General features: G+C 40.4%; 2 protein-coding genes across 4 annotated transcripts in view; one reads left to right on the forward strand and one right to left on the reverse strand.

The window, feature by feature from the left end:
* The first annotated feature begins 8,942 nt into the window (after positions 1–8,942).
* LOC106578890 (snaclec 1) lies at positions 8,943–11,716 on the forward strand. The gene is made up of 6 exons (XM_014158126.1): positions 8,943–9,029; positions 9,413–9,546; positions 9,686–9,777; positions 10,642–10,776; positions 10,908–11,019; positions 11,157–11,716. The coding sequence occupies exons 2-6, from the start codon at positions 9,465–9,467 to the stop codon at positions 11,237–11,239; spliced, it is 504 nt and encodes a 167-aa protein (XP_014013601.1). The 5' UTR covers positions 8,943–9,029; positions 9,413–9,464; the 3' UTR covers positions 11,240–11,716.
* Positions 11,717–13,491: 1,775 nt separating this feature from the next.
* LOC106578887 (carbonic anhydrase-related protein 10) overlaps positions 13,492–16,467 on the reverse strand; it is a 338,839-nt gene continuing 335,863 nt past the window's right edge. For all 3 annotated transcript variants that reach the window (XM_045702374.1, XM_014158123.2, XM_014158122.2), the window contains one exon: positions 13,492–14,894. Coding sequence is in view for 1 of the 3 variants with exons in the window: in XM_014158123.2 (XP_014013598.1) it covers positions 14,872–14,894 (23 nt within the window). In the remaining 2 variants the exon portion in view is untranslated. The remainder of the gene's footprint in view (positions 14,895–16,467) is intronic.

Raw genomic sequence — 16,467 nt, forward strand, 5'->3', positions numbered from 1 at the left:
ACTGGTTATTCCACTCGCTGATGTAAAGAACCTGTGTATTTTAGATTAGTCCTGAGGACCTCCCCTCATGTATAAAAATCCTGTAGCCGTACTTCTTCACATCTTATTTATGGTTACATTTCTTTACAAAGGTGTGTTCAGAGTGGTGTGATTTACATTGTTACTGTAGGTAGCTAGTATCCTGGTGCCAAAATTTGACTGCAGCACGTCAGCAAATATAATTAGAGGTTTCCGCTATTTATCTAAAGCATACATGCACTGAACAAAAAATATAAACTTAACGTTTGGTTTCATGAGCTGAAATAAAAGATCCCAGACATTTTCCATATGCACAAAAAGTGTATTTCTCTCAAATTTTGTGCACAAGTTTGTTTACATCCCTGTTAGGGAGAATTTCTCATTTGCCAATATAATCCAGCTACCTGACAGGTGTGGCATATCAAGAAACTGATTAAATGTCATCACACAAGTGCACCTTGTGCTGGGGACAACAAAAGGCCACTCTAAAATGTGCCGTTTTGTCACACAACACAATGCCACAGATTTCTCAAGTTGAGGGAGCAAACAATAAGCATGCTGACTGCAGGAATGTCCACCAGAGCTGTTGCCAGATAATTTAATGTTAATATCTCTACCATAAGCAATGTCATTTTAGAGAATTTGGCAGTATGTCTAACCGGCCTCAACCGCAGACCGTGTGTAACAAAGCCAGCCCAGGATCTCCACATCTGGCATCTTCACCTGTGGGCTCGTCTGAGACCAGCCACCAGTCATGCAATGTACTTAAGTAGTACTTTATTTTAAGTTGTGTTTTGGGGTATCTTTACTATTTATATTTTTGACAACTTTTACTTTTACCTCACTACATTTCTAAAGAATATAATGTACCTTTTACTCCAGACATATTCCCTGACACCCAAAAGTACTTGTTACATTTTGAATGCTTAGCAGGACAGGAAAATTGTCAAATTCACGCACTTATCAAGATATTATTCCTGGTCATCCCTACTGCCTCTGATCTGGCGGACTCACTAAACACACATGCTTCGTTTGTAAATGATGTTGGAGTGTGCCCCTGGCTATCCATAAATAAATACAAGTGGCAAGTGGCTCCTGAGTGGCGGAGAGGTCTACAGACCCTGGTTTGTTCCCGGGCTGTTTCACAGTCCCTAATCAAGATAAATGACTATTGTCTGACTGTGATATATTTATTTTTATATATACACTACCGTTCAAAAGTTTGGGGCCACTTAGAATTTTCCTTGTTTTTGAAAGAAAATAAATCTTGTCCATTAAAATGACATCAAATTGATCAGAAATACAGTGTAGACATTGTTAATTTTTTAAATGACTATTGTAGCTGGAAACGGCAGATTAAAAAAGGAAAAAAGAATATCTACATAGGTGTACAGAGGCCCTTATCAGCAACCATCACTGATGTGTTCCAATGGCATGTTGTGCTAGCTAATCCAAGTTTATCATTTTAAAAGGCTAACGGATCATTAGAAAACCCTTTTGCAATTACGTTAGCACAGCTGAAAACTGTTGTGCCTGGCGGGTTGAATTATGATGTTTGACGGGGCGCTGTCCTCAGATAATAGCATGGTTTGCTTTCACCGTAACGGCTTTTGAAATCTGACATGGTGGCTAGATTAACAAGAAGTTAGGCTTTAATTTGGTGTATTGCACTTGTGAATGTATGAAAGTAAAATATTTTTAAATGTTGTGCTCTGCAGTTTCACCGGATGTTGTGGAAACGTTCCGCTAGCGGAACCCCTAGCCCAAACAAGTTAACAAGAAGTTAAGCTTTATTTTGATGTATTACACTTGTGATTTTATGAAAGTTAAATATTTATAATTCTGTAGTTTGAATTTCGCGCTCGGTAATTTCACCAGATGTTGGCCAGGTGGGACGCTACCGTCCCACCAGCCCATAAGAAGTTAAGCTTTTAAATGATATAGGACACTTGTATGTTCATGAATGTTTAATATTACAATTTTGTAATTTGAATTTGGCGTGCTCCAGCTTCACCGGATGTTGGCAATTTTGATCCAGTTAATGGGATCCGTGCGCTAAGAGGCTAAAGTACACCAATAATAAAAAGAGACTTGCTTGGGCCAAGAAACATGAGCTATGGACATTAGACCAGTGGAAATCTGTCCTTTGGTCTGATGAGTCCAAATTTGAGATTTTTGGATCCAACCACCGTGTCTTTGTGAGATGCAGAGAAGGCGAACGGATGATCTTTGCATGTGTGGTTCCCACTGTGAAGCACGGAGGAGGTGGTATGGGTGTGCTTTGCTGATGACACTGTCAGTGATTTATTTAGAATTCAAGGCATACTTAACCAGAATGGCTACCACAGTATTCTGCAGCAACACGCCATCCCATCTGGTTTGCGCTTACTGGGACTATCATTTGTTTTTCAACAGGACAATGACCCAAAACACACCTCCAGGCTGTGTAAGGGCTATTTGACCAAGAAGGAGAGTGAAGGACTGCTGCATCAGATGACCTGGCCTCCACAATCACCCGACCTTAACCTAATTGAGATGGTTTGGGATGAGTTGGACCGCAGAGTGAAGGAAAAGCAGCCAACAAGTGCTCAGCATATGTGGGAACTCCTTCAACACTGTTGGACAGCATTACAGGTGAAGCTGGTTGAGAGAATGTCAAGAGTGTGCAAAGCTTTCATCAAGGCAAAGGGTGGCTACTTTGAAGAATCTAAAATCTAAAATATATTTTGAATTGTTTAACACTTTTTTGGTTACTACATGATTCCAGATGTGTTATTTTGTCATTTTGATGTTGTCACTATTATTCTACAATGTAGAAAATTAAAAAAAATAAAGAAAACCCTTAAATTAATAGGTGTATCCAATCATTTGACTGGTACTGTATATAGCCAGACCTCACCCTGTTTCAACTTAAATTGTCCAAGATGATCTAGCTTGATAAACATTGCAGACAATTCCAATTGGTTCTAGCTTTTCAGACTTCCTGGTAGTTTGGCATGAGCAAAAGTTATCTTTCTAAAATTGAGCATTTTTTATCAGAGATGTTTTAGTCAAAATGCTATTTTACAATCAGAATCAGAATGACTGTTCTGGACGTTTTTACGTTTGTAACGGTGACTAGACCTAATGGCTGAGAACTCAATGAATGCATGCTACCAGTAACTATAACCTGCACATCACTGACATGCTTGTCTCTCCTGACGTGGAGGCTTACACTAGTAAATGCCTTGTATAACTTTAATCAGTTATTTGGACTAAAACAACTGATTGTTGCGCCAACCCGAGTGTGTACTGACAGTAAATCAACTTTGGATTTGATTATTGTATCAGACCAAGGGAACGTCTGTCAGTCAGGAGTCTTAAATATTGGTTTTAGTGATCATATCGTAACCTACTGTACCCGTAAGAAATGCAAAATGCTACTTGAGCCTGGTAATAACTACATGAAAGTATGGTCTATGAAACAATTCTCAAAGGAACGTTTTGTAGAAGTAGTTGGAATTTGTACTAAACTGTGATGATGTTGATCAAGGTCAGGGAAATGGATCACTTCCGAGATCTTAGAACTCATAACGAAAAGGGATCGCTACCTGGCCAGATTCAGAAGGACAAATCTACAACAAGATGATGATGGTTATATTAATTAACTGTAGAAACCAGGCAAGATAGGAAATGGATAAGGCCAAATCCCAACATTACATAGAAGCTGTTAATGACAACTTACATCAGCCTCGTTAACTGTGGAACATTTTGAAGGACATTGGCTCAACAGCTCCCCATAAGGTAAAATCCTATAGTATTGGCCTGGATATTGATGCAGTTTATGTGTTGACCAGGCAAAGGTTGCAAATTATTTTACCATATTCTTTACCACTATAGCCTCATCTATAGCCTCATCTCTGGTTAAGAAGTTACCCACCTTGTCTGGACACTATGGCCAGTCTTTCATTAACAACTTTTACCATAGAAAAGATATCATAAATTATTTGTTTGAGTTGTGCATGGTTACAGAGGACAAAGTATCCAATCTAATATGCTTAATGAGCACAAACAAAGCAACTGGGCTGGATAATCTTCCTGCAAGATTCATAAAGCATAGTGCTTGTGTCACTGCTAAAATCATAACACATATTGTAAACCTTTCTGTTAGTAGTGGTACATTTCCCAATGATCTCAAAACAGCCCGGGTGGTTCCACTCCACAAGAAGAGCAGTAAAACAAATGTAGGAAACTACAGGCTGTACTTGTGTCAATCCTCAGCACCTTATCCAAAGTTGTTGAGAGGTTAGTTTTTAATGAACTTGAGGGATACCTTCTCGAGCACAAACTTCTTCATGAACTCCAATCTGGCTTTAGAACAGCTCATTCCACTGTTACTTGCCTTATCCACCTTTTTGACCACATCAAGCAGGAAAGTGGGAAGAGGAACTATACAGATAGGGTCATGTTAGACTTGCAGAAAGCTTTTGACACTGTGGACCATGATATTATCCTGATGAAACTGAAAGGTATGGGTCTAAATGATGTAGCAGTGAATTGGTTTAGGTCTTATCTGACTAACATAACACAAGTATGTAATGTTGGTGATGTTCTGTCAGAGGCCAAAGAAATATCCTGTGGAGTACCGCAGGGATACATTTTAGGGCCTCTCTTATTTGTTATATATGTTAATGATATGCCAGATACAGTAAAGTGCCATCTTATGCTTTATGCTGATGATTCAGCCATACTGGTATTAGGAAAGGATATCGTTTACATAGAGGAGACCCTGAGTAAGGACTTGCATTTTGTTAGAGATTGGTTAACTGACAACAAATTGTCGCTACATTTGGGAAAAACTGAGTTGATTTTGTTTGGAACAAAACGTAGATTGCTTAGGGCTGACAAGATAAAGGTAAACTGTGCAGGCAAGAAGATTGTATCTAAAACAAGTGTAACTTATCTTGGTGTGTCCCTAGATCAATCCATTTCTGGAGACCTGATTGCTGCTGAAATTCTTTCTAAAATGGCGACCAAATTGACATGTTTATATCGTAACACCAGATCAAAGTTAAGACACTTCTTGTCTCAACCTTGATTCAGTGTCATTTTGATTATGCCTGCTCTGCTTGGTATAGTGGGCTATCAAAAAAGAGAATGCAGGTCATGCAAAATAATGCTATCAGGTATATGCTGAATGTCTCCTCCAGGACCCACACAGGAGTTCCGGGAGGTGGGCTTGTTGCCTTTGGATTCCAGAGTGAACCAACTTAAACTTAATTATATGTTTGACATCTTAAATGATCGTGCCCCAGGTTATTTGAATAACCATATTGATATGGTCTATAACCAACACAGTTACAATACCAGAGCTAGTGCTATGTCTTGTAAAATCCCAAGAGTAAACAGTACTGCGGGGAGCACGTTTTTCTATACATGGATTTGTCTATGGAATAGCCTCCCCCTGGAGACCAAGCAAAGCAAAAGTAGAAATTGCTTTAAACAGTAGGCAAAGGTTTTCATTTGGACAATGTTCTCTGAGTAAGAGAAACCATTCCACTGCCCTTGTGCCCCCCTACTGCTGGTCAGGTGTATTTATTTGAATGATACTGTACTGTAGGTATGATGTGCAATGAATAGATTGTTTTAATGTGAAATGAATATGGTTGATTTTTAAGGTTAGGGAGAAGTGCGGCAAATAGTGCCACTTTTTAGGATGTCAAAATAAATTAATGTATTCATGGTTGTTTGAAATTTTGTCTTGCCTTTTAATCATTGTGTGTTATTGTTTTTACCATCAAGGTCCACTTTGGAAACAAGCATTTTAATAATACTTTCAAGTGGGTCCACAATGTACATTTTGTTGTATACTCCAAAGAATAAAAAAAATAAACGTCCTCTCACTGTCAACTGCGTTTATTTTCAGCAAACTTAACGTGTAAATATTTGTATGAACATAACAAGATTCAACAACTGAGACATAAACTGAAAAAGTTCCACAGACATGTAACTAACAGAAATGGAATAATGTGTCCAAGAAACAAAGGAGGGGGGGTGGGGTGGTCAAAATCAAAAGCAACAGTCAGTATCTGGTGTGGCCACCAGCTGGATTAAGTACTGCAGCGCATTCCCTCCTCATGGACTGCACCAGATTTGCCAGTTCTTGCTGTGAGATGTTACCCCACTCTTCCACCAAGGCACCTGCAAGTTCCTTGCCATTTCTGGGGTGAATGGCCCTAGCCCTCACCCTCTAATCCAACAGGTCCCAGACATGCTCAATGGAATTGAGATCCAGGCTCTTCGCTGGCCATGGCAGAACACTGACATTCCTGTCTTGCAGGAAATCATGCACAGAACGAGTAGTATGGCTGGCGACATTGTCATGCAGGAGGGTCATGTCAGGATGAGCCTGCAGGAAGCGTACCACATAAGGGAGGAGGATGTCTTCCCTCTAACGCATAGTGTTGAGATTGCCTGCAATGACAACAAGCTCAGCCCGATGATGCTGTGACACCCCGCCCCAGACCATGATGGACCCTCCACCTCCAAATCGAGCCCACTCCAGAGTACAGGCCTTGGTGTAACGCTCATTCCTTCAACAATAAATGCAAATCTGACCATCAGAGAATCCGTCCATGAGACAAAACCGCGACTCGTCCGTGAAGAGTACTTTTTGCCAGTCTTGTCTGGTCCAGCGACGGTGGGTTTGTGCCCATAGGCGACGTAGTTGCCAGTGATGTCTGGTGAGGACCTGCCTTACAACAGGCCTACAAGCCCTCAGTCCAGCCTCTCTCAGCCTATTGCGGACAGTCTGAGCACTGATGGAGGGATTGTGCGTTCCTGGTATAACTCGGGCAGTTGTTGTTGCCATCCTGTACCTGTTCTGCAGGTGTGATGTTTGGATGTACCGATCCTGTGCAGGTGTTGTTACACGTGGTCGGCCACTGTGAGGACGATCAGCTGTCCATCCTGTCTCCCCGTAGCGCTGTCTTAGGCGTCTCACAGTACGGACATTGCAATGTATTGCCTTGGCTACATCTGCAGTCCTCCTGCCTCCTGGCAGCATGCCTAAGGCACTTTCATGCAGATGAGCAGGAACCCTGGGCATCTTCCTTTTGGTATTTTTCAGAGTCAGTAGAAAGGCCTCTTTAATGTCCTAAGTTTTCATAACTGTGACCTTAATTGCATACCGTCTGTAAGCTGTTAGTGTCTTAACGACCGTTCCACAGGTGCATGTTCATTAGTTGTTTATGGTTAATTGAACAAGCATGGGAAACAGTGTTTAAACCCTTTACAATGAAGATCTGTGAAGTTATTTGGATTTTTACGAATTATCTTTGAAAGACAGGGTCCTGAATAAGGGACGTTTCATTTTTTGCTGAGTTTATATGTCTGTTTCCCAAAATAAATTCAATTCAAAAGACAATTGGGCTAGGGGGTACAATATCACATTACACAAGGACCTTAAGGGGCATACACACATTTATCATTCTGGCAGCTTTTTTGTTGGCAGGGTATTTAAATTTCCCAAAATAAATTAAATTCATACTGTCATTTTGTAGTCCAGGTAGCCTAGCGGTTAAGCATGTTGGGCCAGTAACTGAAAGGTCACTGGTTCAAGTCCCAGTGCAGACTAGATGAAAAATGTGTTGTACCCTTGAGCAAGGCACTTAACCCTAATAGCTCCTGTAAGTTATCTGCTAAATTATTAAAATGTACACAGCCATCTGGTTTACTTGTTAACATGAGACTTCACCATGTGAAGAGGAAGTCTCCTAACTCACCATTACAAAGAAATATGTTGCAATATGTTGATGATGGCCATAGTCACTACAACTTGCTAAATACCAACAGGTTGTGGTTTCTAAGTAATTCTGTATCATTCTATGTCAACATCACAGTGTTTCTACACTTCAGAATAATACCTTATTTGAACCAAATAGAAATTGTTTGCTAGCTACGCGGTTAGCTACATATGCGGTTCTGCTATCACAACTGCATATGTAGCCAATACATTTGACAATGACTACAAAATATTGCCAACCTGCTTGCATATTTTTAGTTATCTACTTTCTCAACATTCAATATCACATGTAATTGCCCCACAACAGAATAGCTGTAATCTTAAAAAAACAAAAAACAATTGGACTGGTCTGGTGTATCACAGAATTTATGGAGGACGCAGCAATAACTTGTGGCAGGAGATCTATAGACCGATCCATGTCCCATGGGCTATAAACAGTGCCTCCATGTATGCAGTTAACCTCTTGAATGTAAACTCTCTGAAATTGGGGAGGCACGTGGTTCCGGTACCTGTTCCAACCAACATGTTTGCTTATAAATCCATCTGTGGACAACGTACACTGATCGATAGTCCTAGTTCGCCCCTTCCAATTTCCCAGTGGGAATTGAGAACACCTCAGCAATTTATAACTATTTTTACCAGAAAGGTGAGATTGTAGTCTTTCTGGCAGTATAAGCATGGCTAGTTATTGCTTATGGCCCTCTCAAGAAATATAATTACTTTTGGAGTATGTCTATTTAGGAGGAAATCTACATTTTGCCATTATCATTCAAGCGGTTATTAACTGCTGCTGTGGTCTACTGTACCTTTTGAATAGCATTCTTGAAAGATAAACCGGCCACTCAGCTTGTGGACATTCAGGTAAAAAAATAAATAATAATAACAACTCTAATATTAAACATGAACTTTCATGTGGGGATAGTGTGTATGTACTTCTTAGTGTGTATGTACTTCTCACAATATGCATAGCAATGCATAGGCCTCAATGTAACGCTACATACGATTTAAATAAAACAATATTTTAAAAAAATGGACAGGGCCAAGGATATTATGGATCATAATCACTACTTGCTGCAATGGTAATATGACTTGCAGATGATATCTCTACTTGTACTTCCCCAAATGTCTCTTTAAAAGGGCTAACATTTCGAATGAAAAGACACCTGCACTTTCTGCTTGAAGAAACACTTCAAGGAAGACACGCATCAGTTTCTCTCCTCTGAATTTGGTGAGGGTCTTTATGATTTTATAAGAACTTTTAACTATTGTCTTAAAAAAAGAGAGACATATTAACAGGGTTATGCCTCAAAAAGTATAAATTAATGGCCGGGATTCAATCCAATCGCGAATTTGGACAATGCACCATTTAAAAGTAATTTCCGATTGAGCCGACATAGGACTGTGGCCTCTGCGAACACAGAAACATTGCCTTTAAAACGTGCATTGCAGAAAAAGCGCGATCAGATTAAATCCTGGCCTAAAATGTTTTCATTTGTTGTTGGCAAAAAACATTGTAGTATTTAAATAACAATTATATCTATATCCTACATTAATCTGTAACGCTGTGGGTTTTCCTGAGTAGTACACTTTTTGATATAATTCTGTTTATAGGAAGAACTGCAGTAGAAGGCCAAAAGACCATCAAGATCTTCTATCCATCATCATGGGAGTCGTAACTGTGTCTGTTCTTGCCTGTCTCCTCCTCACCCTTCTGGGAACTGGAGCCCTCCCCCACAATCCTCATTGTAAGTGACAACCAATCCCACTTGAATCCAGTTAATTTTGAATATCTTTTTTTTCTCTTCTATTTGTTGTTCTAAGTGATTAGTAGTAGTTAGGTTTCAAGCTTGCAGGGATTTCAAATAAAAAATACATTCTCTCCAGATGTCTGTCCAAGTGGATATACTGGACCAGACAGTGCAATACCCCATTGCTACAGAATGGTTAATAAACAAATGGGATGGCAGCAAGCACTGGTAAGTGTCCCACCTGCAGTGCATCTAACAACACTTCCATTTACAGTGACGGTGTAAAAGAGAATATAAAATAACTTAAACTTCCAATTAAAATGACCTTATTTTTATTACACTGACACTAACTTACAGGCAGATCAGTGGCAAGTAACATTCTGTATTTCATATTACGGTAGACCTACTGCAATATAAATACTAGGGCTGTCAGAGTAAATCAGTTAACTCATTTTCACTTTTTGTAATTTTTATGCACTAAAGTTTTAATTGTGATTAATCATATTGTTTAAAAGCGTTCGAAATACAGTGAAAACATCCAAAATACAGAATCTATACAGCAAAGAAATGCTACCTTATTCGGAATGAATGGATTAATTAAATTAATTGGGGGGAGGGGGTTGTATTTAACAGTCTTTTACTGTAATTACCAGGGATTGGCGCAAGCAAACCTAAAAGTGGCAATGTGTTTTCCAATGAAATGCAGCAATGCATTTATTTTGAATGTTTTTCATATTTTGAAAAGTTATTTTGATCTATTTCATCCATAGCCACTTTTTGTTATTCATGTTGTGTTTCTGCAATACTTAGGCTGCGACTACACAGGCAGCACAATTCTGATATTTTTTCACTAATTTATCTTTGACCAATCAGATCACTGCTGAAAAAGATCTGATGTGAAAAAATCTGATGTAATTGGTCAAAATACCAATTAGTGGAAAAAAGATAAAGGCTGAGACATTTCACTGTTGATAATACCCAAATTACCATATAAATTACAGTTTTCCGTTAGTGTACCACTACTGATCAAATGTCTACATAGTCAAGGCTTGTAAAAGAAATCAATTAAAATATGGATGTTTCTTCATAAAGGATTACTGCAACAGCGATAGGGGTACCCTAGCTGCTGTCCACAGCGTTGAAGAATACCAGCTTCTCCTTTCCATGGTGAAGCAGACCCAGAGTATCTCTGCTTATGCCTGGGTAGGACTGAATGATCTGGAGCAGGTAAAACAATCCTTAAGACTCATGTAGCACTTACCAAGGTCTTATTTCACATCTCTTTTATTTGGACATTTGATAAGTTACTACTGCCCTTCAAGAAGATGTTGATAACCTTGAAATGTTCTCCCTGACAGGAAGGGACTTATGTGTGGACTGATGGGTCATCCGTGGATTGGTTCTGGTCCAAAAGTGCCATAGCTCAGCAGTGGGGAGATGAAGACTGTGTGGCACTGAACTCTTATGCAGGTCAGTAAACTTTAAAAATTCACAGTAACGTATGATATGATATTTGTAATTTTCCATATTTGTCTCATTGAGCGAAGTGCTGTCGTTATTTCTCTGTTGCCTTCCACTGAGACTAACATGGACATTGTCCTCTACAGGGGCTGAGGGCTTCGATGACATCAAGTGTGACAGTGGCTGTACCTTTGTCTGCATGAGATTTGCTACGGGTGGAGTAGCCTAAGATGGCAGAGGAGTCCAACACCATCCACACAGTGTGCGAGTGTAAAGGGATTCGCCAACATACTCTGATTTTCTTTTCTGCTATCGCATGTAAACTCCTTTGCTTTGATTGAGGACCGGTTGAATACTTGAAAACAATATGATAAAAAGTGACCTAATGGCAATTACACTGTCTTTGGTTGCCATTGTCAATTGTTACATTTATTGTCGGGTTGATTCTACAATTGCATTTTCTCTCATGTTTTCTGTACTTTACTAGCCTTAAGCTACCAACCATCGAGGCACCCAAGGTTTTATCCACAAACAAACTAACTCACAACCGACCATTATCTAAGAACACAAACATGATAATGTTGAATGTACAGGGGAAATTAGTCTCAGCACATTTTTAATGGTTTGACTCTTATGGAATATTGAAAGAATTGGTGGAATTGTGTGATCCTGATTATCCGTCTTTGAATAAAACCTTTCAGCAGCACCCATTCTCAGGCATGGTCAATCTATTTTACATAGCATTTTCTATGTGATAGCTTGATTGATAGGTTTCTGGTACCTTGTACCATGTGTGAGACATCAAGGAGGTGATACTAACATCACATGGCGGTCGGTGCCCTTTAAGATGAGAGAGGAAGATATTTTTTTTATGAGCATGGCCTTATTTCTATTACACCATATTGGATGACTGTCATTCATATTCCATTCACCCAGCTCAATGGAACATCGATAGATTTAGCCTACTAGCCACATGATACTTGAATTTCCCCTATAACCATCATGAGGTTGCTACAACGTAGTCTATGAATGAATGTTTAAAACGTAGGTGCACACAGGTCCAGAGAAAGATTTGAGGTGACAGACAGACATGGACAGACCATGACATATTCAATACCGCCTTGCACACTCTTGCCTGTATCTAGCTGATCTAGGGTGTAATCATTAGTTCTATTGGACAAATTCAGGTATGTTTATAACCGTTTCATTACGCTTTCTTCCATTCAAAAACATTTTTCAACCGAATTGGCGGAATAGATACATCCCTGACCACAAGCAAACAGTTCACTTTCATAACAAGACACACAGCTTGTTGTATTCCTTCTCACATCTACAAGAAACAAACAGCTCGTTGTATTCCTTCTCGCAAACAACTTTTCCTTCTCTCCCCTCTTCCTTCACTTGTGGACTTCAATGCACAACACATCAGCTGTCTGTGACCAGGCGAAAAAAAACCACTCCAAGCCAAACCTTCCTATCATAACAGCTACACACAGCCTACATCGTTGTCACCATATTAGCTAAAGTAACGTCATAGTCAACATACTGTAGCTAATGGAACTAACGTGTTAGCTAGTAAACCCGCTATAATCATGCAGTACAGTCAGTAAACAAATAGCAGTTACAACGGCGGGCCTGGTAGGCAATAAATTAGAAAAACTAAATTAAACTAACTAGCTTACCATGACTTGGAAAAGTTACAGTGTTGGATAGTCACAGCCAGCTAGCTACCATGGTATCCCTCTCTGTTTGAGTAGGCTAAACTAGCTAACTGCATTTGCTACCTATGTAAATAACATTTAAAGTAATTAAAATATATATATAGCTAGCTCTCTATCTCTTGTTACTCCTTAATTTTTAAAAGAAATTGTTCAAAACTGTTCAACTATTGTCTTTCTCTTTGAGTCAACTACTCACCACATTTTATACACTGCAGTGCTAGCTAGCTGTAGCTTATGCTTTCAGTACTAGATTCATTCTCTGATCCGTTCATTGGTTGGACAACATGTCAGTTCATGCTGTAAGAGCTCTGATAGGTTGGAGGATGTCCTATGGAAGTTTTTATAATTACTGTGGAAGTCTATGGAAGGGGTGAGAACCATGAGCGTCACAGGTTTTGTATTGAATCAATGTACTCAGATGAGGACGGAAGCTAGCTGTCCTCCGGCTACACCATGGTGCTACCCTACAGAATGCTGTTGAAGCTACTGTAGACCTTTATTGCAAAACAGTGTGTTTGAATCATTTATTTGGTGACGTGAATATATTTAGTATAGTTTTATCTAAAAAGGATAACTTTTTTATTTTTTATGAAATCCTCTGAGGATTCTCCACTGGATGACATATAGCACCTTGCTGTAGTTGAGACCGGTCTGCTCACTCCCCAACGTGCACAGCTCACCACGCTAACTTCATTCAATGACTAAGCACAAAACCAGATACATAGAAACAACAGTGTAAAGTGAAGCATATTTTCCAAAGTGAACTTTCCAGACACATTTATTGGGCTGATAACATTACTCAAACACAGTGTAAGACCATTGTAAGCAATAAAACAGGCTTCAGCTCAGAACTGCTTCCACAATTCAAAGTGCACCAAGCGTTTGAAGGTCCATTGCAGCCGGTGTTAATCTCAATATCAAATCATTTCTGGATAACAATTAAGTACCTTACTGTGATTATTTTCAATTAAAATGGCCAAAAATAAACAAAAATAGCTTCTTAGCAAAGGGCAATTTCTCAAGCAAGAATTTTGCTAGACCTGTCTGGGATTGGTCTGATTGGGGAGGGTAAAAGGGACAATTAGTTGTTATTCTCTGAGAGGTTTGGAACTCTTTCAGTGTATTAACTAATTTACTGCATGGTGATGTCACCGTGGAAGGCCGAAACTCCATCCCACCAAAACAGGCTGAAATTTCAGGCGGTCTTTTCAAACAGCTCTTACACTAAAAGGGCATTATCATAATTTTCACAATTTCACAGTATTATTCCAACCTCATAGTATGGATATATAAAACACAAGAAATCACATTTTTGACTGCACTGGGCCTTTAAAATACTCATCTTTTTTTATCCTCTTAATATATCTTTTAAAATGTTTATTTGTATTTTTCTTTACATATTCAGTTTTTCAGCAGTACTGATAATTATACTATATACAACAAAGGCCAAGACACTCATCGGTTCATCAGTTAGACAGAAGATCCTTTCCCGTTGTTCCTTTCATAATGACCTACTATCACAAGGCAAGAATGTAAGGTCTAGCTCTCTTGGGTTGTTGCAGTCGGCATGCCTTGTAGGTGACGGTGATGACGATGCAGCTATGAGCCTTGAAGACCTTCTCTGTCTAAACCACTAGGGGCATTGTCTTGATAAGTCCTTAAGATCTCATTGGTAGCAAGGTGTCTATGTACAAAGGCTAAAAGTCCCAATCAGTCCTACTGAGTCCGTGTGAAGAAGAGGCTGTATGAAATAAATGCTTCAGTGTTTTTGTACGTTTTAAACATTTTGTTATCTCCCAAAAAAGTATCAGTATCAAAACAGGTTTCATAATAGATATATTTGTACTGGACGTGTCAGTTAGTATGTGTTGGAATTCAAATAGTTCTTGATGTACGTATGAAAAGTAGTAGTCTCTTTGCAAAGCAACACAAAGTCTTTTACTTGATAATGTTCAGTTTCTTTTTTTCTCTTTTTACATGAAATAATCTTAGATGAGATGCAGCCTTGGTGCGGTTTCCAGTTGTTTCCTTCCTTCCTTCTTTCCTTCCTTCTCTCTCTCTCTCTCTCTCTCTCTCTCTCTCTCATATCCCCCTCCTGTCTCTGTCATTGTGTCTTATTTCTGTGCTCACCCAAGAGACACTACTTTAGCAGCCACTCATTCACTGGAAGAGAGGAGAGGGACAGGGTGAGAAGAACACTACTTTCTATGCACATGCACGTTTAGCACGGAGCCCCTTTCTATCCTGCAGCATCTATAACATTCATTTTAACATGGCAATACATTGTTAGGATTGAGACAGAATGCATTGAACATAGCGATATGGTGCTGTGGTGTCCATGTTAATATTAGCAATGTACGCTAAATAACAACATTTCTACAGTATCTGTTAGTTAGCATTCTGTTAGCATCCCAATATATACACTGCTCAAAAAAATAAAGGGAACACATAAACAACACAATGTAACTCCAAGTCAATCACACTTCTGTGAAATCAAACTGTCCACTTAGGAAGCAACACTGATTGACAATAAATTTCACATGCTGTTGTGCAAATGGAGTAGACAACAGGTGGAAATTATAGGCAATTAGCAAGACACCCCCAATAAAGGAGTGGTTCTGCAGGTGGAGACTACAGACCACTTCTCAGTTCCTATGCTTCCTGGCTGATGTTTTGGTCACTTTTGAATGCTGGCGGTGCTTTCACTCTAGTGGTAGCATGAGACGGAGTCTACAACCCACACAAGTGGCTCAGGTAGTGCAGCTCATCCAGGATGGCACATCAATGCGAGCTGTGGCAAGAAGGTTTGCTGTGTCTGTCAGCGTAGTGTCCAGAGCATGGAGGCACTACCAGGAGACAGGCCAGTACATCAGGAGACGTGGAGGAGGCCGTAGGAGGGCAACAACCCAGCAGCAGGACCGCTACCTCCGCATTTGTGCAAGGAGGAGCAGGAGAAGCACTGCCAGAGCCCTGCAAAATGACCTCCAGCAGGCCACAAATGTGCATGTTAAGGCTCAAACGGTCAGAAACAGACTCCTTGAGGGTGGTATGAGGGCCCGACGTCCACAGGTGGGGGTTGTGCTTACAGCCCAACACCGTGCAGGACGTTTGACATTTGCCAGAGAACACCAAGATTGGCAAATTCGCCACTGGCGCCCTGTGCTCTTCACAGATGAAAGCAGGTTCACACTGAGCACATGTGACAGACGTGACAGTCTGGAGACGCCGTGGAGAGCGTTCTGCTGCCTGCAACATCCTCCAGCATGACCGGTTTGGCAGTGGGTCAGTCATGGTGTGGGGTGGGGTGGCATTTCTTTGGGGAGCCGCACAGCCCTCCATGTGCTCGCCAGAGGTAGCCTGACTGCCATTAGGTACCGAGATGAGATCCTCAGACCACTTGTGAGACCATATGCTGGTGCGGTTGGCCCTGGGTTCCCCCTAATGCAAGACAATGCTAGACCTCATGTGGCTGGAGTGTGTCAGCAGTTCCTGCAAGAGGAAGGCATTGATGCTATGGACTGGCCTGCCCGTTCCCCAGACCTGAATCCAATTGAGCACATCATGTCTCGCTCCATCCACCAACGCCACGTTTCACCACAGACTGTCCAGGAGTTGGCGGATGCTTTAGTCCAGGTCTGGGAGGAGATCCCTCAGGAGACCATCCGCCACCTCATCAGGAGCATGCCCAGGCGTTGTAGGGAGGTCATACAGGCACGTGGAGGCCACACACACTACT

This window comes from Salmo salar, chromosome ssa19 (genome assembly GCF_905237065.1).
Source record: "Salmo salar chromosome ssa19, Ssal_v3.1, whole genome shotgun sequence".
Classification (NCBI taxonomy): Eukaryota; Metazoa; Chordata; class Actinopteri; order Salmoniformes; family Salmonidae; genus Salmo; species Salmo salar.

Bases quoted from the DNA above. Each gene is read 5' to 3' on its own strand.
- LOC106578890 (XM_014158126.1), top strand. From the start codon at position 9,465: ATGGGAGTCGTAACTGTGTCTGTTCTTGCCTGTCTCCTCCTCACCCTT. The intron at 10,777-10,907 runs GTAAAACAATCC...TCTCCCTGACAG, and splicing joins GACTGAATGATCTGGAGCAG to GAAGGGACTTATGTGTGGAC. The intron at 11,020-11,156 runs GTCAGTAAACTT...TGTCCTCTACAG, and splicing joins GGCACTGAACTCTTATGCAG to GGGCTGAGGGCTTCGATGAC.